General features: G+C 32.0%; 1 protein-coding gene across 6 annotated transcripts in view; it reads right to left on the reverse strand.

Annotated features, from left to right (window-relative positions):
- Positions 1-201: 201 nt before the first annotated feature.
- LOC111701513 (extracellular matrix-binding protein ebh) overlaps positions 202-23,792 on the reverse strand; it is a 30,087-nt gene continuing 6,496 nt past the window's right edge. The window contains exons 13-45 of one of the 6 annotated variants that reach the window (XM_023472817.1): positions 23,522-23,699; positions 21,802-23,360; positions 20,136-21,699; positions 19,800-19,888; positions 19,183-19,247; positions 18,904-18,947; positions 17,057-17,152; positions 16,507-16,596; positions 15,844-15,887; positions 15,479-15,508; positions 15,368-15,419; positions 15,227-15,312; positions 13,748-13,861; positions 13,485-13,556; positions 12,497-12,529; positions 11,729-11,797; positions 11,278-11,336; positions 10,936-11,006; positions 9,830-9,918; positions 8,726-8,775; positions 7,725-7,802; positions 7,465-7,508; positions 6,806-6,897; positions 5,710-5,799; positions 5,572-5,641; positions 5,456-5,466; positions 4,993-5,005; positions 4,505-4,629; positions 2,865-2,933; positions 2,644-2,706; positions 2,425-2,528; positions 418-852; positions 202-327 (exon numbers count right to left, since the gene is read on the reverse strand). In XM_023472817.1, coding sequence (XP_023328585.1) covers positions 252-327; positions 418-852; positions 2,425-2,528; positions 2,644-2,706; positions 2,865-2,933; positions 4,505-4,629; positions 4,993-5,005; positions 5,456-5,466; positions 5,572-5,641; positions 5,710-5,799; positions 6,806-6,897; positions 7,465-7,508; positions 7,725-7,802; positions 8,726-8,775; positions 9,830-9,918; positions 10,936-11,006; positions 11,278-11,336; positions 11,729-11,797; positions 12,497-12,529; positions 13,485-13,556; positions 13,748-13,861; positions 15,227-15,312; positions 15,368-15,419; positions 15,479-15,508; positions 15,844-15,887; positions 16,507-16,596; positions 17,057-17,152; positions 18,904-18,947; positions 19,183-19,247; positions 19,800-19,888; positions 20,136-21,699; positions 21,802-23,360; positions 23,522-23,699 — 5,724 coding nt within the window. In that variant the 3' untranslated portion in view covers positions 202-251. Of the gene's footprint in view, positions 328-417; positions 853-2,424; positions 2,536-2,643; positions 2,707-2,864; positions 2,934-4,504; positions 4,630-4,992; positions 5,006-5,455; positions 5,467-5,563; positions 5,642-5,709; positions 5,800-6,805; positions 6,898-7,464; positions 7,509-7,724; positions 7,803-8,725; positions 8,776-9,829; positions 9,919-10,935; positions 11,007-11,277; positions 11,337-11,728; positions 11,798-12,496; positions 12,530-13,484; positions 13,557-13,747; positions 13,862-15,226; positions 15,313-15,367; positions 15,420-15,478; positions 15,509-15,843; positions 15,888-16,506; positions 16,597-17,056; positions 17,153-18,903; positions 18,948-19,182; positions 19,248-19,799; positions 19,889-20,135; positions 23,361-23,521; positions 23,700-23,792 lie in introns of those variants that run through there. The other 5 variants (XM_023472816.1, XM_023472818.1, XM_023472820.1 and 2 more) reach the window with 5 other exon arrangements.

The following is a 23,792-nucleotide window of genomic DNA, read 5'->3' on the forward strand; positions in this document are numbered from 1 at the left end:
TTCAGCTAGTCGATATTAAATGTAATTGGTATTAATAAGTTTTTGTTCCTTTCGATCAAGGTAATCGTTATAAAAATGTTTATAAATCTTTTTATAAAAATGTTTACAAAAAACACTATTGTTATTTGTTAACTATCCCTGTTCTGCATATTTGATGGAATTTAAACTATTTAGAATAAAATTATAATTAAACTGACAACACTTTTTTATTTTGTTTATTTTTTCAAAATTATATTCTATTTCTGTGTCAGTTATTTTGAGTTTGATTTCTTTTTCACAAATAACTGTCTAAAGTGACGTCTTAAAGCTTGAGGGTCAGGCTTAAATCTGAAATATAAAAATATTAAAAATTAATAATTAATTAAAGTGGAAAGTATATTGAAAAATATAAAAAAAATTAGATTTTAAATATATTACTTTTTGTGAAATTTGTTTGCGTGGAGTTCTTTTCTAGGATTTGTTAAATTTAGGTTGACTGAATAGTTGCCATCAACATCTACCAACAAGGAGTTGAATTCTACTGAAGATGTCCCGGTTTCACGTTTGATTCTATTCATTTCTGAATTAGAGTCTCGTTTGTTACTTTTCTGCTTGACCTCATCTTCTTCCCTCTTGATATTTTTACCCCCAAGTGCAATGGAATAACTTTCATCAGTGTCCGTTTCCATTTTGTAATCTTCTTCTTCATCTTCTTCATCTTCTTCATCTTCTTCATGTTCTTCTTCTTCATCTTCTTCATCAGCAATCATATTTTTAGTTTCTTTATCCAGCTGATTTTCATCAGTTTTAGGTTCCATTTTCATAATAAATCCAGGTTTACTTTTCAGTTCTGTTATTTCCTCGTTTTTAGAACTTAAAATAGAATATTGATTAAAGGGACTGTAAGCATAATTTAAAGTGACCTTTTGCAAATTTTGCAAGGCCCGAATCACAACAGTACCCTTGAAACCTTAATCTGATAAAAAATGTGGAAGATACCGTCGTTTTTCCGACTCAAAAAGTGTTAAATTCTAATATAATTTCTCCAATACTTCCCATAAGCAAGAAATGCGCTTTAGTAGAGAAAAACGGAAATGAAAAGAAACAGTTTAAAAAAAATGGAAATCTAATTCCTACTTGATTAGAAAAATATCTAATTCCTACTTGATTAGATAAATATCTAATTCCTACTTGATTAGATAAATATCTAATTCCTACTTGATTAGATAAATATCTAATTCCTACTTGATTAGAAAAATATCTAATTCCTACTTGATTAGATATAAATTTGGTCTCAGTTCGAATTTAGGTTTTGAATTCCTGTTAAAAATTCGGGTGCATAATACGTACTAAAACTCTTGAATGAAACGTCTTTTTCNTTGATTAGATAAATATCTAATTTATACTTGATTAGATAAAGCTTACAAGGGTAATGATGTAAATCTCTGTAAATCGTCTATCAGCTAGGCAAATCTCATGATAAAACTGATTTTGATTCTTAACTTTGCAATTTTTCCACGGACATAATTAAAACTAGTTATTTTTTAACTCCATTTACAAATTATACATTTTTGAAAAGCCCTTGACCCAGTGAATTCAAATCTACAAAAACATTCTCAAAATTTTTAAAATGAGTATTCAAGAAAAGCTGAAAATGTGCAAATTCCCTTTATAGGCGTCTGTGTAAAAATCTGTGCAAAATTTCGTTGCAAAAATTATGCAATCCGGTTGCTTTTGTTATCGGCTTTTCAAAGAGTTATATATGATATCGAATTACTAGAAGTAGGTCTAAAGCAGATTTTTTGACCCCCCCCCCCCCGTCAAGGTAAATCTATCTAAGTTAAAAAAATAATTATAACTATAAGTGTAGTGCTTAAAATAAACCTGGGCCCGTTTAATGCTTACCGCTGTTTCAAATTTAAATCACCGATTCTAATCCTTTCTAAAAGTTTAACTTGAAATCAGTGGTTCAAATTTGAACCGGCAGTAGGCAGTTCAGCAACGTAGCCTTAATTCATTAAATTCGGTCCCATGCCACAATAAACTAAACCATATGCTGTAGAAGTTTTCAAAAGTAAATTTTGAAATTCAATAGTTTTCTGGCAGGCGTTGAGATTGCTTGAGAGACATTAGACCTTACTTCAAATGAGTCTCTATTTCTATTTCTAGTTCTGTCTGATTCACTATTTAAACCTCGTGCTTTATTTGATTGAGGACGGGCTACTGTATTTAAACTGAATTGCGGATTTATGCTGCAGAAACAATTTACAAGTTTTAAGATCTCAACATGTAAAAGATAAAAAGACGATATCTTCCTCCTTGCTACTTAGTGAGAGGTTTAAAGGGTATCACCATTGTGAAGAAGACATACCGCTCATCTTTAAATTAAAGATCTTTTGCAATTACGTCAAAATGTCTTTCCATTTAAATTGCACAATGCGGTACCTTTTTGGACTGTCAAGACAGGCGTATTTTAATTTAGCAAACAACACATCTTTTTGACTGCTGACATAGAGTCCAAGTTGTCCTCCAAGAATAGGTTCTGGGTCCTAAAATCTTCCGAAATGATATCAAAATGGAATTCAAAATGTGCATTTAAATTTCAGAAAGCTGCTTGATTCCATAATTTTTTTTTGTATAATTTCTAAATAAAAAATTTGTTACCAAAACATCACCAGAATCTAGCACTTTGACTCCATTCTCAAACATTTTTAATCGTATTAGACCCTAAACAATTAACAATGTCGTAGACCTTTGATATTTCAAAATATGAGTTCTGTTAAATCAAATAATCTAAGAAAAAATCAAAGGTTCACTTTGGAAGCTTTGAGTTTGTGGGGAAAACCTATAACCTTTACACTAATTTTTGAATAAAAAAATGTAACCTTTGAAGGTATATGTTTTATAGTCCATTGCATGGATTTCCTTGTTTTCCACTGTTGTTTCTCAGGATCCTAAATATTTACCGAAATAGCTTTTAATTAAACTTATCCCGAGATGGAATTTAAAGAATTTGAGCCGCGGTTTAAATCTGCCAAAACCCGGTTTAAATTAAGCGCCGGCTTAAATCTAAACAATTTGATACAACTTTAAGTGGAACCAACCATATTTAAACCGCGGCTTAAATTTAAACCGCCGCTCAAATTCTTTAAATTCGGCCACAGGTCCAGTAAACTAAAGTAAATTGCACAACAAATTGAAATTTTATATGCTTTAATTCCTAATTTCTCTTGCTGTAGAAAGAGATGGGCAATAGCTAGATTCGTTTTAAAATTTTTAAACTTTTTAAAGGTTTAACGATAGTCTGAGAATTTGTTATTCTAGGAGAAAAACAAACCAAAGAATATCGTTAAAAAACCGCAAAAACGATATTTTTAAAACGATCGTTTTTGCCTTTATTTTCATCTAGGGTAACACGTTCGCATGTTTGATAAAAGCAAACTTCTACAGAATAAAGTTCTAACATGTTGGAACCTTCTTATATAGTCGAACAACTTTTTAAAAGTCTGAAAACATTAAAAGTTTCTGTAAAATGAATCTGACTATTTTCAATTCCTAGTTGCTCATACTTTAGCGTAAAATCAAAACTATACAGGTGTGCCACGTGGTCACAAAGTTGTTCCAGCAATATCTCATGAATTCGACATTCTCCTTCTTTCTAGTTTTTAGTACAGATTGGCTTTTTGCAAAAAGATTCTATAGTACAATAGATGGCAACGTAAAATTTGTACACTCTCAGTACAGATGTATTCTGACGTCACAAGTGTCAATTCAGTTTTTGTTTCCAACAAAATTATTAATAATAGTGATATTTTTAGAATAAAGTGTTTATCTTACAGTAAAATAAGTGCAATATAATGTGTTCTTTAGTTTCTGTTTTTACACTTTTTTATTTAATCTTTGAAAACATGTCAACTAATGTGAGGCAATTTCGTTTTCCTTGTTAAATTTGACACTTGTGACGTTGTGTATAATTGGTTCATTTCTATGTTGCCCCCTATCGTACTTGATAATTTTTTTTTTGTATTTTAAAGGATCGCAACCCCTTAGACTGGCCCAAATTTTTTTTAATTAAAAAAACTTATTGAGAGGGTTGGTTCCCTGAATCAGACAGTCAAATTCGAACTGTAAACTTTGTATGTCGACATAATTTAATGTACCCCTTCTGTAATATGCATATCTTTCAAACAAACATTTCTGGATTTTTAACCTAGAAGAATTTCTTTTTTGTAAATAAGATTATATTGTAATTGAATTATTTCCAGGGGGAATAAAAGATACAAACATTAAAATATTTTATAAAAGACAAACTTAAAAGAAAAACATGAAAATCGCCAGAAATCATTTTTTACTTATTTATTTTGTTTTTCTTTATATTGTTGTCGGAGTAAAGTTAATTATAAATGCCATGAAAAATCAGGTGTTTAAAAATATTTTAAACAAGTAATTTTTCTCACTTTTAGTCTTTTGTAGATCAGCATTAGTATTACTTTTCTTAAGTTCGTAAACAAGTATGAGTTTATACCTCCCAAAGGTTCTTTGAAACCCCTTTACGAGATTTCTGCTTTTTTAGAGATCCCATTAATAGTTGAAAGGCTTTAGTCGCATTTTCCGAGTCCTTCACTTGAATTTTTTTAATCGTCCACCACACTAAATATTAAAGCAATGTTCAAAACACAACAAAAATGATTAATTTATTCTATTTTCTTTAAAATTTAAGTATGCAAAAGTTTTACACTATCAGGTTGCATAGACATAGAGATAAGAAATTTGTGTTAGTGGCGAGAGTTCAATTACTTTGTAATAGGTGGTCAACTTAATGTTGCAAAGATTAGGGATTAGAAAATTAGAATTTGTGGTGAGTATTCAGTTTCTTTAACTATTTTTAGGCAGTATGTTGAAATGTTAATTGTAGAATTCATTTCAAACATTTCGCTAGCTAGCTGGCTGTTTTCATGTTTATTTCTAACACGCAAACAAGGAAGACAATAATGAATGTAAAATTTTACTTACTTGCATTGGTTTTCTGAATGTTCAACAAAATGTCTTAAATATTTCCTATTTTAAGTACATGCATTTTTAATTGTGTGCACTGTGTAGAAAAATATCTTTTTTAAGATATATTATATACAGGCTACTGAGTAAGAATATGCCTTGATATTTCAACCCTAAAGAAGCACTTAGCTTTTTGAAGTAATACCACTTACTAACTGTGGTTTAAAAATAAACAGACAATTTTTATTTTGATTAAAGTAAAATCTTAGAATATTGAATCCTGCCATTTCACCAGTTGCTCTGTAACTTTCTTTTTTAACAAATCCACATATTGCGTTTAGTTTTGCATTGGCGTTTAGTTTAGTCAAAAGTTTTTGAATTAAAAATAGCATGTTTTAGGTTTAATGCGAAATTAATTTCCGAAAATTGGTAATCTGTAATTAGTTCTTAATCTTTTAAAACAAATATTTAAGAAATTTTCCTGTCCGGCTGCTTCGAATGACTGGGTTTGCATTTTAAATTGAGTTATTTAAATATGGACAAAAATAAGAAATTTTGAGATTTTGATAAAATAATATATTTTGCAAACCCAGTTTCCTTTCTTGTGTTTGTTGGATATGACAACATAGAAGCTAAAGACATTCCGAAATCCAAAAACAACCCCTAACTACAATCTTATCAATTTTAAATTTTTGTTATTTTTTTAAATTATGAAATTATAAAGAATGTTTTTACCCAATCATTATCTGATTTATCCTGAACATAATATGTTCCATTGTATTCAACATCTTCAAAAACTAGATCTTTTATCACAGCAAGCGAGGGCTAAATTAAACATTGTTCACGTTTTAAAACAACCATCTTTATCCCGCTGAAAGGCTACTTAATTATCCTGGCAAACTACATATTATCTTGGTCTTCAACTTTATTATCCTGGTCTACTACTTTATTATCCTGGTCTACAACTTTATTATCCTGGTCTACTACTTTATTATCCTGGTCACCTACTTTAGTTTCCTGGTCTACGACTTTATTATCCTGCCCAGCTACTTTATATCCTACCAGGCTACTTTATTATTCTGCCCGCAGCTAGTTAATTATCCTAGCTGCCCGGCTACTTTATTGACCTGGCCAACCACTTTATTACCTTGGTCGACTACTTTATTATCCTGCCCGGCTACTTTATTATCATGGCTGAAAACTTTATTATCCTGGTCGATAACTTTATCATCCTGGCCGTGTACTTTATTATCCTGGTATACTACTTTATTATCCTGGTCTACTACTTTATTATCCTGGTCTACTACTTTATTATCCTGGTCTACTTCTTTACTATCCTGGTCTACTACTTTATTATCCTAGTCAACTACTTTACTATACTGGTCGAATACTTTTTATCCTGCAATGAGTAAGCTAAAACTCGTTTAAACATTAAAATCATAAAATAATTTGTTGTAATTTGAAGATTTTAAATATTAAAGTTCTGCTAGCTAGAACGTACTAGGGTTTCCAACGAATAAAAACTTTCGCGAAAATATGCAAAATTGCACAAAAATTTTCTTTCGTATTTTGCCAACTTTTTCGCGAAAATCAATTTTTCAAAAGAATGCAAAGCCATGTGGATCGCGGAATTTCGAGAGAAAAAAATGTGCATGCGACAATCTGTTTCGCGAAATAATGCGGAATTTCCCGAAAAAACCCCAAATTTCGCGTTTTTCCTTTTATTCGCGTTTTCTTCTGCGATCTAAATGTGAAAAAATGTTAAATAATCGGCGAAAAAAGAATTTCCCATTTTCCTGGAAACCCTAAGTTAACATTAAAATTTGTTTACCCTACTGTTTAATGCTTGGTAAAGCTCTGTTCCATTTTTTCTGTCTTCCCATTCAGGATTCGGCTTCTGACAGACAAGAAGTCCCGAGAACCCTCAATATTAGATTTTAAAGGATTTAAGAAATTATCAATTTATAATAAATTGTGCCTTTTGTAATGGAAATATTTACTAAGGAAATATGCTGAATACTGTGGCTCCATGTACATATGGGGGGGGGAGTCCCCTGGAAATTTGGGGCACAATTAGAAAGAGGGGCCGCAGCAATTTTAATAGATTTTCAAGAATGGGTTTTAAAAAGTTAATATTCTCTTTCACGTAGACATGAAAGGGGGAGGGCAGTTTCCCCTCCCCTCCCTCCCCCAAAGTGCCCCTGAAAAAAATTTATAAGAACTTCGGAAGAAGCTTGGAACATATTTATTAATATTTTTAAAAATATTAACATTTGACACATGTAATTACATCCATTTTTTAAGAGGCTTTGCAAATTAATAAAATTTAGACTGCAGCAATTAAAATTGAAAAAGTAAAGTGTAGTGTAAGCCTTTTTTAAGTTATGAAGAAAAAACCACAGAGGGGGAAACACCCCTCCGCCCCCCCCCGCAATAGGATTAAAGAAATCAATTTGAATAAAGTGTACATTCCCTTTATTAATAGTTTACCTGCCGCCTCTGAAGCAAGGCATAAATTGATTTTCTTCATTGACCTTGGAGATATAAATATAAATCCTGAACTTTATATATAACGTATTCAATATTTAACATATATATATATATACAAATATATGTAACTGTATATATATAGCGTATTCAATATTTAATGTATATATACCAATATATATATTACTGTAGAGTGTAGATATATATATACATATCAAAATAATTATTTTATTAAAAAGTTTTAAATTAATTATAAAACCTACTTTTTATAGAAGTCCACCTTTTCAATTTCTGGATTAAAAGGGCAGACGTCTAAGTAGTCCGGAGTTCCATCTCCATCTCTAGTTTTCAACATTATTCATCAGTTTCAACAATTTTTATTAGTTTTCAATAATATTCTTTAGTTTATAACAATATTCTTTAGAGTTTAACAATATTTATTAGTTTTCAACAATTTTTATAAATTTTCAACAAAATTCAAATTGGTTTAAATAAATTTCAATATTTTTCAACAATATTCATTAGTTTTCAACAATATTCATTAGTTTTAAACAATATTCATTAGTTTTCAACAATATAAATTAGTTTTCAACAATATTCATTAGTTTTCAACAATATTCATTAGTTTTCAACAATATAAATTAGTTTTCAACAATATTCATTAGTTTTCAACAATATAAATTAGTTTTCAACAATATTCATTAGTTTTTAATCATTTTCATTAGTTTTTAGCAATATTTATTAGTTTTCAACCATTTTCATTAGTTTTTAGCAATATTTATTAGTTTCCACACTATTTATTAGTTTTCAAAAATATTCATTAGTTTTCAACACTATTTATTATTTTTTTAGCAATATTTATTAGTTTTCAACACTATTTATTAGTTTCCAACCATTTTCATTAGTTTTTAGTAATATTTATTTGTTTTCAACACTATTTATTAGTTTTCAACACTATTTATTAGTTTTAACATCATTCACAATTATTTTTAAACATTTTTCTAAGTTTTCAACAAAGAAATTGAGTCTTTTTCACAAACTCAGGATTGTTTTCTAATCCCTTTATCTTTGCAATTGAAATCCAATACCGTAAACCATAGATATTTCAAACTAAGAGTTCTGTTAGATCAATATAAATTAAGTTAGAAATAGCAGGTTCCAAAGATAAAAGGATTCGAACACTTGAATTTGTGGCAAAGATTCAATTCATTTCTTAAGTTTATCTTCAATTTTTCAGTCTTAAAAATATTTTCGAAAATGAAACCTGTCTCTATAGCAGACATCTCCTACACTTGGGTCATTCAAGGATGGAGTCTACATAATGCAGCTTTATATAAAATGAAAATGGGACGCGGGAACGTCCCAATCCCCCCCCCCAAAGTTGAAAAATTTTATCCCGCATGAAGTTTGCTTTTAAACATTAGAATGTGAAACATACTTTAAGATCAGTTTTTAAGGCTTTTCTAATAATTAGATAAGGATAATATTACGCTTAAGTTTCGTCCTATTATAAAAAGTAAACTATGTTATATAATATTCTTAAACTTGAGTTTAACTAAGACTGTAGAATAAATAAAATTCTTTACTAAAAGGAATATTATATTGTATTATATTATATTATATTCATGTGGATGTAAATAATTAATACATGAGCATAATAAATCATGTGCAATGTAAATGTTTTACAAATACTAGGAATGAAAATTCCTAGTATTTGTAAAATTCCTGAACTATAGACTTGTGAGAATCCGACAAGGTCTACAGTCTACTGTATGTAATACAGGGGAAGGTCTACCCCACATTCTACTGTATGTAATACAGGGGAAGGTCTACCCTTCAGTCTACTGTATGTAATACAGGGGAAGGTCTACCCCACAGTCTACTGTATGTAATACAGGGGCAGGTCTACCCTACAGTCTAGTGTATGTAATACAGGGGAAAGTCTACCCTTCTGTCTACTGTATGTAATACAGGGGAAGGTCTACCCTTCAGTCTACTGTATGTAATACAGGGGAAGGTCTACCCTACTGTCTACTGTATTTAATACAGGGGAAGGTCTACCCTACTGTCTACTGTATTTAATACAGGGGAAGGTCTACCCTTCAGTCTACTGTATGTAATACAGGGGAAGGTCTACCCTACTGTCTACAGTATGTAATACAGGGGAAGGTCTATCCTTCAGTCTACTGTATGTAATACAGGGGAAGGTCTACCCTACAGTCTACTGTATGTAATACAGGGGAAGGTCTACCCTACAGTTTACTGTATGTTATACAGGGGACTTCAAAAATACTAAGATCTCTACTGCAAATACAACTGCAGTCCAAAGAGTCATGAAAACAGTTTAAAATGTGGTTGTACGTTTAACCTGTTCTGGGTTTGGAACTAATGGACAATTATCTTCCTCATTTATTATACCATCACCATCTTTATCAGGATCGCAGGCATCTCCTAAACCTGGTACACAACTTAATGAATTTGAGCAACATCGTTGAGCTACCTATTGCCGGTTCAAATTTAAACCACTTATTTACAGTTGAATAGTCAAGAAGGGTTTAAATCGGTAATTTAAATTTGAACCGGGGGGGGGGGGGGGGGGGGGGGGACGGGAAGGCGGTTCAGCGATCCCTCAAATTCATTAAATTAGGTCCCTTGAGAACAAAATATAGAAGTCGAGATCCTTAAACCCAAACTCTTACTAATCTAGGCATCGGACAGGGTCCTAAAATTAGGTGGGATCCACGTGAAACTAACTTCAACGAATTGCATCCTGTTTGAATCGGTATATTTTTGTCTGATTTTGATCTCTGATTTAAACTCCATCATCAATAGCGAAAGAGATTAGTCATATCCCACCAACAAAGTATTATACTGTAAGAAATCTATAACTTTTATTCGAACTTAATTATCAAGTGCTAGTTCAACTATCCTTCCCGTTTATTCTATTACAACTATGTGATCTTCTACTTATACTAGAAATAAATTCTGGTTCTAAACTAAAAGTTCTGGTCTCAAATATACATGTTAAAAGAACAGAGATTATTTTATTTCTTTGAACCTGAATCAATAAACAAAACCTTAATACTAAGTACGAGAAAAATACATGAATACGAGCCTTCCCGAGTAAAAGTACTAATAGCCAGAATGTTCTTTTCAATCAATTTTAAACAAAATAATACGAATCACAAAATTAAAATACAAGTTAGAATATGGGAGAATGAGGATTCAGTCTCGTACAATACAGCTGATACAAAAAAAATCTACATTACAGCGGTAAAAATTGGTTGAAAAGTTGAAACTTTTCAGGAATTAAAGAAAGGACCTCTAGTTCACCGTGGATCGATATGGTCAATATTGGACCGGGCCTGGTATTGATGCAAATGTTATTTTACAATAACTGGGAGCTCATAATTAACTATAATACAGACGGAGGGAGGGGGGGGGGGTCCAGCAAAGAAAAGGTTAAGATCTTACCGTCTTTATCACTATCTAATTGATTCACATTTGCAATACTCAGACAGTTGTCTTCTTTAAATATCCCATCCCTAATATATTTATGTTTTGAATATTATAGTATGTATATTAATATTTATATGTTAACTATAGCTGACCAAACAGTTGAACAAAATTGGCTGACATTTTTTGGGGAAACCTATGGGTACCCTGGAGGTAAAAGAGACGAAAATGTTAGACATTATTTTTCTTCAAAATTCAAATTTTTTGATCGATTTTTTTAATTCCTTTGGAAACGTCGAGCACATCAGAAGTTACAAATCATTCAAAATAATAAAATTATATAGATTTTCTCATGTTTACCCATCTTCATCATCTCCAGTCTCACATTCATCACCAATATCGTTTTGATTAATATCAGTCTAGAGTATTAGATATAAAGGGACTGTTCTTGTGATTTCAAGTGACCCTCGAATAAAAAAAGAGAAGCACACGAGCGGGGGAAGGAAGGCACCATTGTTAATCGGACATTGCCAGCTCTGTAAATAGGGTTCACTTGAAACTACGTCATATACGGACTTGAAACTATAACGTCATATGCAAACTTTTAAGAAAGACAAAATTCTTGAAACTTTAAAACAAATCACATGTAATGGTTTACAAAAAAACAAACATTTTAAACAACTTCCTACAATTACGTATATCAAACAGATTAATGTTATAGTTGGTAGAATTTTACTGCAGTTTTTGTTGTTATTAAAAAATGCTGAAGATAAAAAGATAAGTTTATTGAATAAATATAAAATGATCCTACTTGGTTTTTGTTACTAAACTTGACGCAATTATCGCAAATATCTCCAACTCCATCACCATCTTCGTCTTTCTTAAAATATACAATTTTTCGAGATAAAAGGATTTATGTATAAACGAGGAATGACTGAACTCATGTTCAAGATATTTATCAATGTCTATATCAAGGGATTGTTTTGATACAAGTATTGAACTCATGTTCAAGATATTTATCAATGTCTAATTCAAGGGAACTCATGTTCAAGATACAGGGTTACCCACAAAGAATGAAACTTTAGTGATTCCTAAACATAATGGGTGCAATGGGATTAAATAGTGTATTATGTAAGCATATTTCAATTTTTTTAAAAATCCGACATGATAAAAATCCTCTGTTCAAAATTCGCCTGAAGTTTAAATCAATCCATATTTGAGGGTTCTGATATTTACAATGAAAGGAGTGTGCAAATAATGTTTTGAGAGTTCTGTCAAAAAATCAGAGGCCAAATTTTTAAGAATTTGAAACTTTGATCAGTGTTTCGAGATTTGAGCTAGTGCGAAATTTGAACTGGCGCGGTGGTTTATGGTTTAAATTTATTAAATTCGGTAATATTTTTTTGTGGAATTAAAATTTTCAGAGGTCGAAAACTTTTGGAGTAGGTATCAACTAGTAATAACTAGTTGAACTATGTATGGCTAGCTGAACTAGCTTTTACTACTTGAACTAGCTATAACTTATTGAAAGTATACAAGGTAGAGCTAGCTAAACCTCCAGTGTAGTAAACCTATATACCTGCTCAGGATTAGGATCAAAGGGACAGTTATCCTAAATTATAAAATTTATCTGATTACTACAAATTATTCAGTTTTTGTCACGAACTCAAATTTTCTAACACCAGTCCGCGATTTAAAAATTCGGGAAAATACGGCTCAGGTCTCAGCTGTCATTGGGCCGTATTTACGGCTTGAGCTTTCGGATTCAAGCTGCATTTTATTTTCAGCAGAGTTCAGTTCAAAAAATCAGTTTAATATTCTATTTTGCGGATTTTCATGGTAGGAATTGGCGCATTCCGGGTTCTTATGAGAACAAGACTCAACATTGAGCCTTATTCTCTACTAAAACCAACCAAGGTCGGTTTTATTTTCATTGGAACAAACTCCTTAAAGGGACCGTTCACTTTTTCTGAACGAAAAATCGGCTTTTTCTCCGGCCACAGTTGTCTTTGAAAAGTAAGACTATTACCAATGAATAGCGCATAGGCTGTTTAGTTTACCCTGAAATTACCCAAAAAAGTGAACGGTCCCTTTAAGGAGTTTGTTCCAATGAAAATAAAACCGACCTTGGTTGGTTTTATTTTGTCGAGCTGTTAATCACGTGACACAAGCTGTCGTCAGATGTTGGGTCGAAGATTTGGTTTTAAAGTCGGGGTTCTAGGAATTACGGCTCGATTCGAAGTTTTTAAATCGCGGGCTATGAAGGACTAAAACCTTTGATATTTCAAATTTAGATTTTTTGATCCAACAGAGGGCGAATTTAAAGAATTTTAGCCGCGGTTTAAATTTTAGTGGTTCCACTTAAATTTTTATTAAAATTTTTCAAGATTTAAGCCAGTACATTGAAACCGGGTTTTGGGGGATTTGAGACGCGTCTTAAATTCATTAAATTCGGACACATAATTCATATTTTGAAATATGATTAGAATTTGTTAAAAAAGAAAACTATGAAATGTGTTTTTTTTGCTTTTTAATTGTTTCCAATTATACGATAATACTACACTTACAGGTTTATTCAGGATTCCATCATTATCATAATCTTCATCACATTTATCCCCCTTCCCATCATCATCAGAGTCCTAGACAAACAGTTGTTTGGCCCATCATCATTCAAAGGGGAGGGGGGTGGGGGTATGGATGTAATTTCATTTTTCTGCATTTTCAATCTCAAAATCTACTTGCCCAAATCGCCATGGTTAAAAATTAGTTAAGCTTTTTAAAAAGTTTTAATGTCTAGGATAATTACAAAAAAGTATATAAGTATAATTACTTTTTGAAAAGGATTGAATTTAGTTGGACAGTTGTCACAAGCATCTCCGACCAGATCTTGGTCCTGATCTTCCTGGTTTGGGTTGGATACTTTGGGACAATTATCCGGGGACTCCTAGATATAGAAAAGTTTGGGTTGGATACTTTGGGACAATTATCCGGGGACTCCTAGATATAGAAAGGTTTGGTTTGGATACTTTGGGACAATTTTCCGGGGACTCCTAAGATGGAATTTAAAGAATTTGAGCCGCGGTTTAAATCCGCCAAAACCCGGTTTAAATTTAGTGCCGGCTTAATTCTTGAAACCTTTGAAACCTCACAATTTTAAGTGGAACCAACCATATTTGAGCCGCGGCTTAAATTTAAACCGCCGCTCAAATTCTTTAAATTCGGCCACTGGATATAGAAAGGTTGGAGTTGGATACTTTGGGACAATTATCCGGGTACTCCCTGACTTAAAAACCGTTCTATTTTTTGTTGTTTTTTTTTTACTTTTTTTGTTTAGTATAGTACATTAACCCCCTACGTTGTATTTTTGATCGATAAAATATATCTTGATTGAGTTTATTCCTGTGAATATCTTTAATCCCTTCATTTGATTGGTTGAACAGCACCACTTCCATTGATTCGCTTAACAGAATAGCCTTAGCTCGACCTTCCTTTGATTGTTTGAACAGAATAGCTTTAACCCCTTCCTTTGATAGGTTGAACCAAATAATTTAACCTCTTCCTTTGATTAGTTATACAAAGTAGCTTTAACCCCTTCCTTTGAATGGTTGAACAGCATAGTTTAAACCCCTTCTAGTGTTTGGTTTAACATAATAATTTAACCCCTTCCATTGATTAGTTCAACAGAATATCTATAACCCCTTCCTTTGATTGGTTTAACAGAATGAATTCAATCCCTTTCTTTAATTATTTTAACAGAATAGCTTTAACCCCTTCCTTTGATTTGTTTAGCAGAATAGCTTTAACCTCTTTTTTTGATTCGTTTAACTGAATGGATTTAGCCCCTTCCTTTGATTCGTTTAACAGAATGGATTTAACCCCTTTCTTTGATTGGTTTAACAGAATGAATTCAATCCCTTTCTTTTATTGGTTTAACAGAATAGCTTTAACCCTTCCTTTGATTTGATTAACAGAATGGCTTTAACCCTTTCTTTGATTCGATTAACAAAATAGCTTTAACCCTTCCTTTGATTCGTTTAACTGAATGGATTTAACCCCTTTCTTTGATTCGATTAACAAAATAGCTTTAACCCTTTCTTTGATTCGATTAACAAAATAGCTTTAACCCTTTCTTTAATTAGTTTAACAAAATAGCTTTAACCCTTTCTTTAATTAGTTTAACAAAATAGCATAAACCTCTTCAGTTTTACTTGGGCTTGTGTCTTAAAGTCGGGGTTTACTTGGGTTTAAGTTTTTAAAATCTCAGCTCAGGACACAATTATAAAAATACTTAACAACTGAAATACATTACCAAATTAGTGAAGCAAATTATCTGCTCTTTCTTCAATTTCATAGCAGACCCCTCGTCGAGCAGATCATTTTGGTTAAATGCCATCTCTTCAAATAATCAATTTAAAATCTAAAATCTGAAAATTATTTTTTTCTAGTTCACCTATTCTTGTGAGAATCAAATTTTTTGTAGCTTCAGGACAAATGGACTCTCCCTGAACAAGAAAAAAATTTATTTTTAAAATTTTTACAATTAAATTTTTTTTTTAGTTACCTGAACTTTATCATAGATTCCGTCATTATCCTAACATAAAACAAAAATTTAAAATTGTTTTGTTTTGTGAATTTAGGTTTTGTTTTGTTTTATATTATTAAGTTTTTTTTATGTGTTTCTTTCGTTTGATTTTGTGTTGCTTGTCTGGTTTTGTTTATTTTTGTATGGTTTAATTATGGTTTATATTTTTTGTTTGGTTTTGTATTGCTTAGTGTGATTTTCTTTGATTTTGTTTTGTTTTGTTTGGTCTGGTTTGGTTTGGTTTGGTTTAATTTGATTTGGTTTGGTTTATTTTATGGTATCATGTTTTGTTTTGTTAAGTTTGGTTTAATATGATTTGGTTTGGTTTATTTGGTTTGGTTGACCTCATCATCATCACAGAAGTTTCCCGTACCATCTCCATCACTGTCTAAACTTCATTCATTTCATTTTATCCTGTAGTATTCTGTTAGAAATTACGAACATTTAGTTTGAGATTGTGAACAGATTGATAGGGATATCTCACAAACTTTCAATTCCTTAAAATGATGCTTGTTTTCTTGAATAGAATGTTAGATACCCCGAAATTTTTAAATCTAAACGAAGGAAGAGTTTAAATCTTTATTGAAGATTATTATGTCGGTTTTAAAGGCTCATCTTATTTATGAGTAACCATTAAGGATATATGTATATCAGCTGTAACTACATGGATTTAGACTGCTTTAATTTAGAGCAGTAAAGTTGTATAATTATCAAGAATTAGTCAACTTACTTAGAGCAGTCTGGATCCATGTTTAACAAGTTGTATAATTGTCAAGAATTAGTAAACCTACCTAGAGCAGTCTGGATCCATGTATAACAAGTTAAATAATTGTCCTGGCTTTTGACCTTACCTCACTAACTTACTTAGATCTTGCTAACACCTAAAGACTTTAAGAAGTAATTATCAAAATGCACATTTGCACCATACAACCTTTGAATCGCAACAGGATGAAAAATCATCAAAACAGTGCAAGTGGTCGTAAAATATTTGATTAATGAACGATTTCCTAATTGATCCGGGTTCACAATGTTTTTACAGTTGTCCTTTTTACAGTATGGCCCTACACAGTTTTCTAGCGTCTTATCGGGGTAGTTATCTAAAAATCAGTTCTTAAAAGGGATGTTAATTAATCTTGCAATTAGATACTAAAGGTAGATGCCAAATTCACAAAGATACATTTAAAACGTAAATATTTTTGTTTTTCTATTCGAAAAATTGAAGGTTTTAAATTTTTTTTTCTTTAAAAGAGACTTTCAAATCTATGCCCTACAGACAAGAATCGATATGGAATTTATTTCTTTTTAAGAAAAACGACGATATCTTCCTCATCATTACTCAGATTAAAGTTCCCAATACACTATTGTGAATTGGGAATGGAATTCTTTAAATAAAGGCTCTCACTTTGAATTTACAATAAAGTAGTTTTTTAAGATAATTAATAATGAAAAATGAAAATAATAATTTTCTTGTATATTGGAACATTACATTTTACAATTATATCAAATATTTCAAAAATCTTATAAGGCTTTTTTAAAATTTTTCTGAATAAAAATCACCAAGATCGGAGTCTTTTCCACACGTAAACCCATCTCCTGCATACCCAGTTTTACACACGCACATTCCGTTCTCTTTCTCAGCTTTCACATCACATTCTTAAACATTTGCGGTAAAGGGACTGTAGTCAGAATTTCAAGGGTAAAGGGACTGTAGGCAGAATTTCAAGGGTAAAGGGACTGTAGACAGAATTTCAAGGGTAAAGGGACTGTAGGCAGAATTTCAAGGGTAAAGGGACTGTAGACAGAATTTCAAGGGTAAAGGGACTGTAGACAGAATTTCAAGATTAAAGGGACTGTAGACAGAATTTCAAGATTAAAGGGACTATAGACAGAATTTCAAGGGTAAAGGCACTGTAGGCAGAATTTCAAGGATAAAGGGACTGTAGACAGAATTTCAAGGGTAAAGGGACTGTGGACAGAATTTCAAGGGTAAAGGGACTGTGTACAGAATTTCAAGGGTAAAGGGACTGTAGACAGAATTTTAAGGGTAATGGAACTGTAGACAGAATTTTAAGGGTAAAGGGACTGTGGACAGAATTTCAAAGGTAAAGGGACTGTAGACAGAATTTCAAGGATAAAGGGACTGTAGACAGAATTTCAAGGGTAAAGGGACTGTAGACAGAATTTTAAGGGTAAAGGGACTGTGGACAGAATTTCAAAGGTAAAGGAACTGTAGACGGAATTTCAAGGATAAAGGGACTGTAGATAGAATTTCAAGGGTAAAGGGACTGTAGACAAATTTTAAGGTTAAAGGGACTGTAGACAGAATTTCAAGGGAACCTCTATTTTAAGATTCACAACGATACCTTTAAACCTGAAGCCATACCTATTTTCTGGATTATTATTAATTACTAGCTGAAGGGCCCGGCGTTGACCATGGAATAAAAAAATTGTAATTTTTTTTAAGTCTACAGCCGACGTGGACCACCCATGAGTGTCCACAAAAAAATTCAGCCCAATCGGTCCAGCCGTTTGGCCGGCTATAGGCAACATATATATATATACGAATGTCTGCTTTTATTATATAAATTTTGAATTTTCAGTTCTCTGCAATGTAATGCACGATATCTTCGCATTGTTGCTCAGATAAAAGTTTATGGGGTACCGTTGTGAATTGGAAATGCCAATCTATAAATGTAGGGTCACTTCATATTACGTCTACAGCCCCTTAAAGAATATATATGAAGTGATGGAATACTCGTTTAATTGTTTTACTCCAGAATTTAATTGGTGTTGTTTTTTCAATGGCATAATAATTTTAAAAGAAAAGAATTTTTATGTAAATCTTTAGGTTTTTGACATTATCAAATAAATGATAAGTTATCTTTGAAATAGTGGATTAACTATTAAAGCTAAATATGGTTATGGTAGAGAAGTAGTTCAACTAGGTCTAGTTGGTTGAACTACTTCTGTAGTGCACTGTTTGGTATAGTAGAAAAGTAGTTCAACTAAGTCTATTTGGTTGAACTACGTCTACAGTGCAGTATTGGTTACTCCTGAAGAGTAGTTCAACTAGGTCTAGTTGGTTGAACTACTTCTATAGTGCACTCTTGGTTATAGTAGAGAATTTAGTTCAAATAGGTCTAGTTGGTTGAACTACTTCTATAGTGCACTCTTGGTTATAGTAGAGAAGTAGTTCAACTAGGTCTACTTGGTTGAACTACTTCTATAGTGCACTCTTGGTTACTCCTGAGAAGTAGTTCAACTAGGTCTACTTGGTTGAACTACTTCTATAGTGCACTCTTGGTTACTCCTGAGAAGTAGTTCAACTACTTTTTGCTACTCATTAAATCCAATCTCAGATCAGGATGATTGATAGAAGAATAAAATCTATTTTAAAATACTACCTTTGCATGACAGTTGAGGTTCATCTTTTTCATAAACCATTATACTAAAGAAAACATAAAAATAAAGTTTATAGAAAAGAAATTAAGTCTTTGTCACGTGCATCAATTTTGCTAATCCCTATATTTGTGCAACCTAACTGTGTAAACCTTATTTGAGCTATACAGAATTCTAAAATCTTCAACATTTTGTTGCAAAGAGATTATACAATCAGAATTTGTTACAACTACTAAAGTCTTTTGTTGCTTACCTATTATAACTGTGGTATATTAATTTTATACCTATTTTCATCACAATAGAACTCGGACATACTTGATGAATAATGGACAGGGCATTTCAGAGAGCACTGAAATTAAACCTATAAATTCTGTTTAATATTTAGAACTGTGTGTCTTGTTTTCTGGGAAAAATGAAGGAATGTGGTATAAAGGGCACCCTGCACATTCTTCGTAAAATGTGTTGTGCTTAGTCAGTAGTCACCCATAAGAAATATTGTATTCGAAAATCTCAACAAGAAGTAAAAATATCACGGGCAGCCGTAGTACATTTGAACTTCCTCAACCTTTCCGGTCCGTTTGTACTATATCGCCCAGACATTGGGTAAATAAAGCAGATACTCAATAGGACAAGCCGGCGCAACAAGGTTGGCGCGAGCAGACTTTAGGTTAAATTTACTTTTACTAAAGGGTCAGGGGTGCGTGATATGGAAATAAATCAGAACACTGAACTATCAGAAAATGAAGATGAAGAAAATTTAGGTTATTTCTAAATCTTTGAATGTAAACTATGTTAAGAATTCTGAAATGTGGACTTTTAAAACTGGATAATAGAATAAACTAGACTTTATAGGTCCTACCCAAGTATTTGAATTTCTAAATTGCAGTTTTGATAAACTCACCTTACTGTGGGGAAGGTAAGGGGGCCAACAGTTAAATTGCTGACTACTTCTTTCAGTGATTTGTCCAAGGCAAGCTTGTTGGATGATTCCTTTTCAACAATGTTCAAATATAGAATAAAGTAACTTTTCACACAAATTCAAAAAGACTTATACATGTTATAATTTGTAAGTTCTGATGCGCTTTCAAAAAGCAAATACTGTTAATTTTTAAATCTTGTTTTTGAAACCAAAAAAATTGCAAAAAACTACCATTTACTCAATTTATAACATTGAGATAACGGTAATTTATAAAAAATACAAAATATAATCTGAAAATCTTTGTATTTGAGTTTATACCTAGGGTGTTGTTATTTGTGTTCCCTTCTGCAGCTAGAGATTCTGTATATGTGTTGTTCAGTATTCTTTCATAGGTTTCCAATTGAGATGGATTTACAAGTATATTAACATCAGATACATTGACTGTAAATGTACCCGAGGAGTTGGTATGCACAACTTCATGAATCACCTTGACTGCCCCATCTTTTCCTTTCAGATTTTCAAACTCCATTTCAATAGATTCATACTTTCCTTGATTTAGGCGAGAGGGGGTAATCGTATCATTGATACTTAATTTTTTTCCATCATTAGACAAAGTTGTAATAAGTTTTATTGTTCGTACAATATTCTTAGGGTTTTTATTCGATTCTTTACTTTTTAAATCTTCTGAAATCGACTCAAACGTCGTTTCATCCTTGAGTTGATATGATCTTGTGATTGTCCCATTTTCAGTTATTTTGGTTGTAGGAGAGCCATGAGACAAATCAAATTCTAATACTTGAGAGGTTGCAACGGACTCTGAATTAATACTGTTTCCTTTCTCTAAAGTTGATTCAAGTTTGATATTTTTGTCTCCATTTACCCCACTAGATTCATAGGTTTTTACTTCTAAATTGGTTTCTTTGGTTTTGCCAGAAGACTCATCAAATTCTAACTCTAAATTTGTGCTATTGTTTGATTTATTCTGACTGCTGTCATTCTTTAAAACAGTTTCTATCTCTGTTTCCAGAACATCTTTTATATCTTCAGGTATAAAGTCAGTGGTTTCTATCCGAACATCTTTTACAGTTTCATTTCCTGAATCATTTCCAAAGTTAAATTCTAGTTCTGCTGTCTGGGACACATTCTTTTGCAAGTCGTTATTCAATGCATCGCCATTTTGTACAGTTGGTTCTAATTCTAATACTGCAATTGAACTGTTTATTTTTTGCACATTTTGAGAAACATTAATGTTACTACTAATATTAGCTTTTTCAGTAGGGCTATGCATAAACTCAAATTCAATTTCTTTTTCATTCAAAACATTTGTTGAGTTTTTATTCAGAGACTCCTTTTGTGCTCCTTTGATGTTTTCTGACGTCAAATCTGACTCAAGTGTAAGGTTTTCATTGCTCCTGTTGGTGGTTGATAATTCTACAGAAGTGTCAATACTGTTATTTAACTTTTTAGCCTGTTCCTTAATAATCTCTAATTCCAACTCATCACTCCTAAACGTTAGTTCTTTATCCTCTGCCAGAGTTGAATTTGTTACATTATTGCTGCTACTGCTGTTCTCCAAAGCTGCTTCTAGCTCAATTTCCTCGGAACTATTGCTTGGTTTGAATTCAATGCTTTTTGAATCATGAGTCTCTTTTAAATCATTTTTATTATCAAGTTCTAATTCTAATTGTTTGTCTTGCACATCAAAATTAGTAGAATTTTCAGTGTCAACACTTTCTGACAATTCATTTGGTTGATCACTTTTCTCCAATTCTAATTCCAACTTCTTTTCCCCATTTTGATCAGAAGAATCAGTAGAATTTTCAGATTCAATACTTTTTGACAATTCATTTGGTTGATCGCTATTCTCCAATTCTAATTCCAACTGCTTTTCCCCATCTTGAGCAGAAGAATTATTAGAATTTTTAGACTCAATACTTTTTGACAATTCATTTGGATGATCGCTATTCTCCAATTCTAATTCCAACTGCTTGTCCCCACTTTTATCAGATGAAGAATCAGTGGAATTTTCAGTGTCAACACTTTTTGATAATTCATTTGGTTGATCACTATTCTCCAATTCTAATTCCAACTGCTTTTTCCCATCTTGATCAGAAGAATCAGTATAATTTTCAGTGTCAACACTTTTCGACAATTTAATTGGTTGATCACTATTCTCTGATTCTAATTCCAATTGCTTGTCCCCATCTTGACCAGAAGAAGAATCAGTGGAATTTTCAATGTCAACACTTTTTGACAATTCATTTGGTTTATCACTATTCTCCAATTCTAATTCAAACTGCTTGTCCCCACTTTTATTAGATAAAGAATCAGTAGAATTTTCAGTGTCAACACTTTTTGATAATTCATTTGGATGATCACTTTTCTCTGATTCTAATTCTGATTGCTTGTCCCCATCTTGACCAGAAGAATCAGTAGAATTTTTAGATTCAATACTTTTTGATAATTCATTTGGTTGATCACTATTCTCCAATTCTAATTCAAACTTCTTGTCCCCATCTTGATCAGTAGAATCAGTGGAATTTTCAGTGTCAACACTTTTCGACAATTTAATTGGTTGATCACTATTCTCTGATTCTAATTCCGATTGCTTGTCCCCATCTTGACCAAAAGAAGAATCAGTGGAATTTTCAATGTCAACACTTTTTGATAATTCATTTGGTTGATCACTATTCTCCGATTCTAATTCAAACTGCTTGTCCCCATCTTGATCAGTAGAATCAGTGGAATTTTCAAGTTCAAAAAAAATTTTCTTTTCTTCTTCTTTGATAGGTCCGGTTAAGTTTTTTTTTGGGGAAAGGGTTTTAACATTTGGTGTTCCATTTTTAGATGGATTTTCATCATCAACGTCATCAGGCACTCTTGTTGAATTTTCTTGTTCTGCCATATTTACCAAGTCATCTTCATAATAATAGCTTCTGAATTCTAGCGAATCTCCTGTGTCATTAAACATAGTAGAGTTATCACTAACATATCCAAGAGGGTTGTACTTCACTAAGGTTTCAAATGTAGTTTCTTCCCAAATTTTTGATGAACCTTCTTCTGGTTTCTGTAAACCATCAATCTTTGGTTTTTCATTCATTGTAGTCTTCAAATCTTCTGGTTTAGTTACAGTGTCATCATTAAGTGTAGTTGAGGTTAACTCCCCATTCTGAGAAAGTGTGGGTTCTTTAGATGTGGTACTTTTTGATTCTCTATCTTTTGGTGTGGTACTTGGTAGCATATCATTTTTAAGTGTGGTTGTTTTTGACTCCTCATCTTTTGGTGTGGTAGTTTTTGACTCCCCTGTTTTTGGTAACATTTCATTTTTTAACGTGGTTGTCTTGGTCTCCTCTTCTTTTGGTGTGGTAGTTTTTGACTCCCCTGTTTTTGGTAACATTTCATTTTTTAACATGGTTGTCTCGGACTCCTCTTCTTTTGGTGTGGTAGTTTTTGACTCCCCTGTTTTTGGTAGCATGTCATTTTTTAAAGTGGTTGTCTTGGACTCCTCTTCTTTTGGAGTGGTCGACTTTGCCTCTATATGCTCTGGGACCGAATTTAATGAATTTTAACTGCCTACCACTGTCTTTAGTTTTAATTACCCATTCAAATCCTTACTAAATCTTAAATTTTGAATTAGTGGTTCAAATTTGAACTGGCAGTCTAGGTAGTTCAGCGACAAAGGTCAAATTCATTAAAATCAGTTCCTTGTGCTGCATTTTCGTAAATAGTGGGATAATTTAGTCTGTTAATCTCCATATCCTTTTTTTCCAAAATAATTTTGTCAACATCCAATTCCACTTTGTCAATTTTTCCAAAATTTACTTGTTTCAAAATGTCATCTTTCTGTGACCCTGGGTTTGGAGTTGCATTGAGTTCTGAAATCTAGCCAAAGAAATATTTAATTTTAAATTTGTGAAATCTGAAAAGTACAAAAAAAATAAAAAATAAAAATAAATAATAAAATTTAGTTGACAG

Source organism: Eurytemora carolleeae, unplaced genomic scaffold (assembly GCF_000591075.1).
Source record: "Eurytemora carolleeae unplaced genomic scaffold, Eaff_2.0 scaffold57, whole genome shotgun sequence".
Taxonomy (NCBI): domain Eukaryota; kingdom Metazoa; phylum Arthropoda; class Copepoda; order Calanoida; family Temoridae; genus Eurytemora; species Eurytemora carolleeae.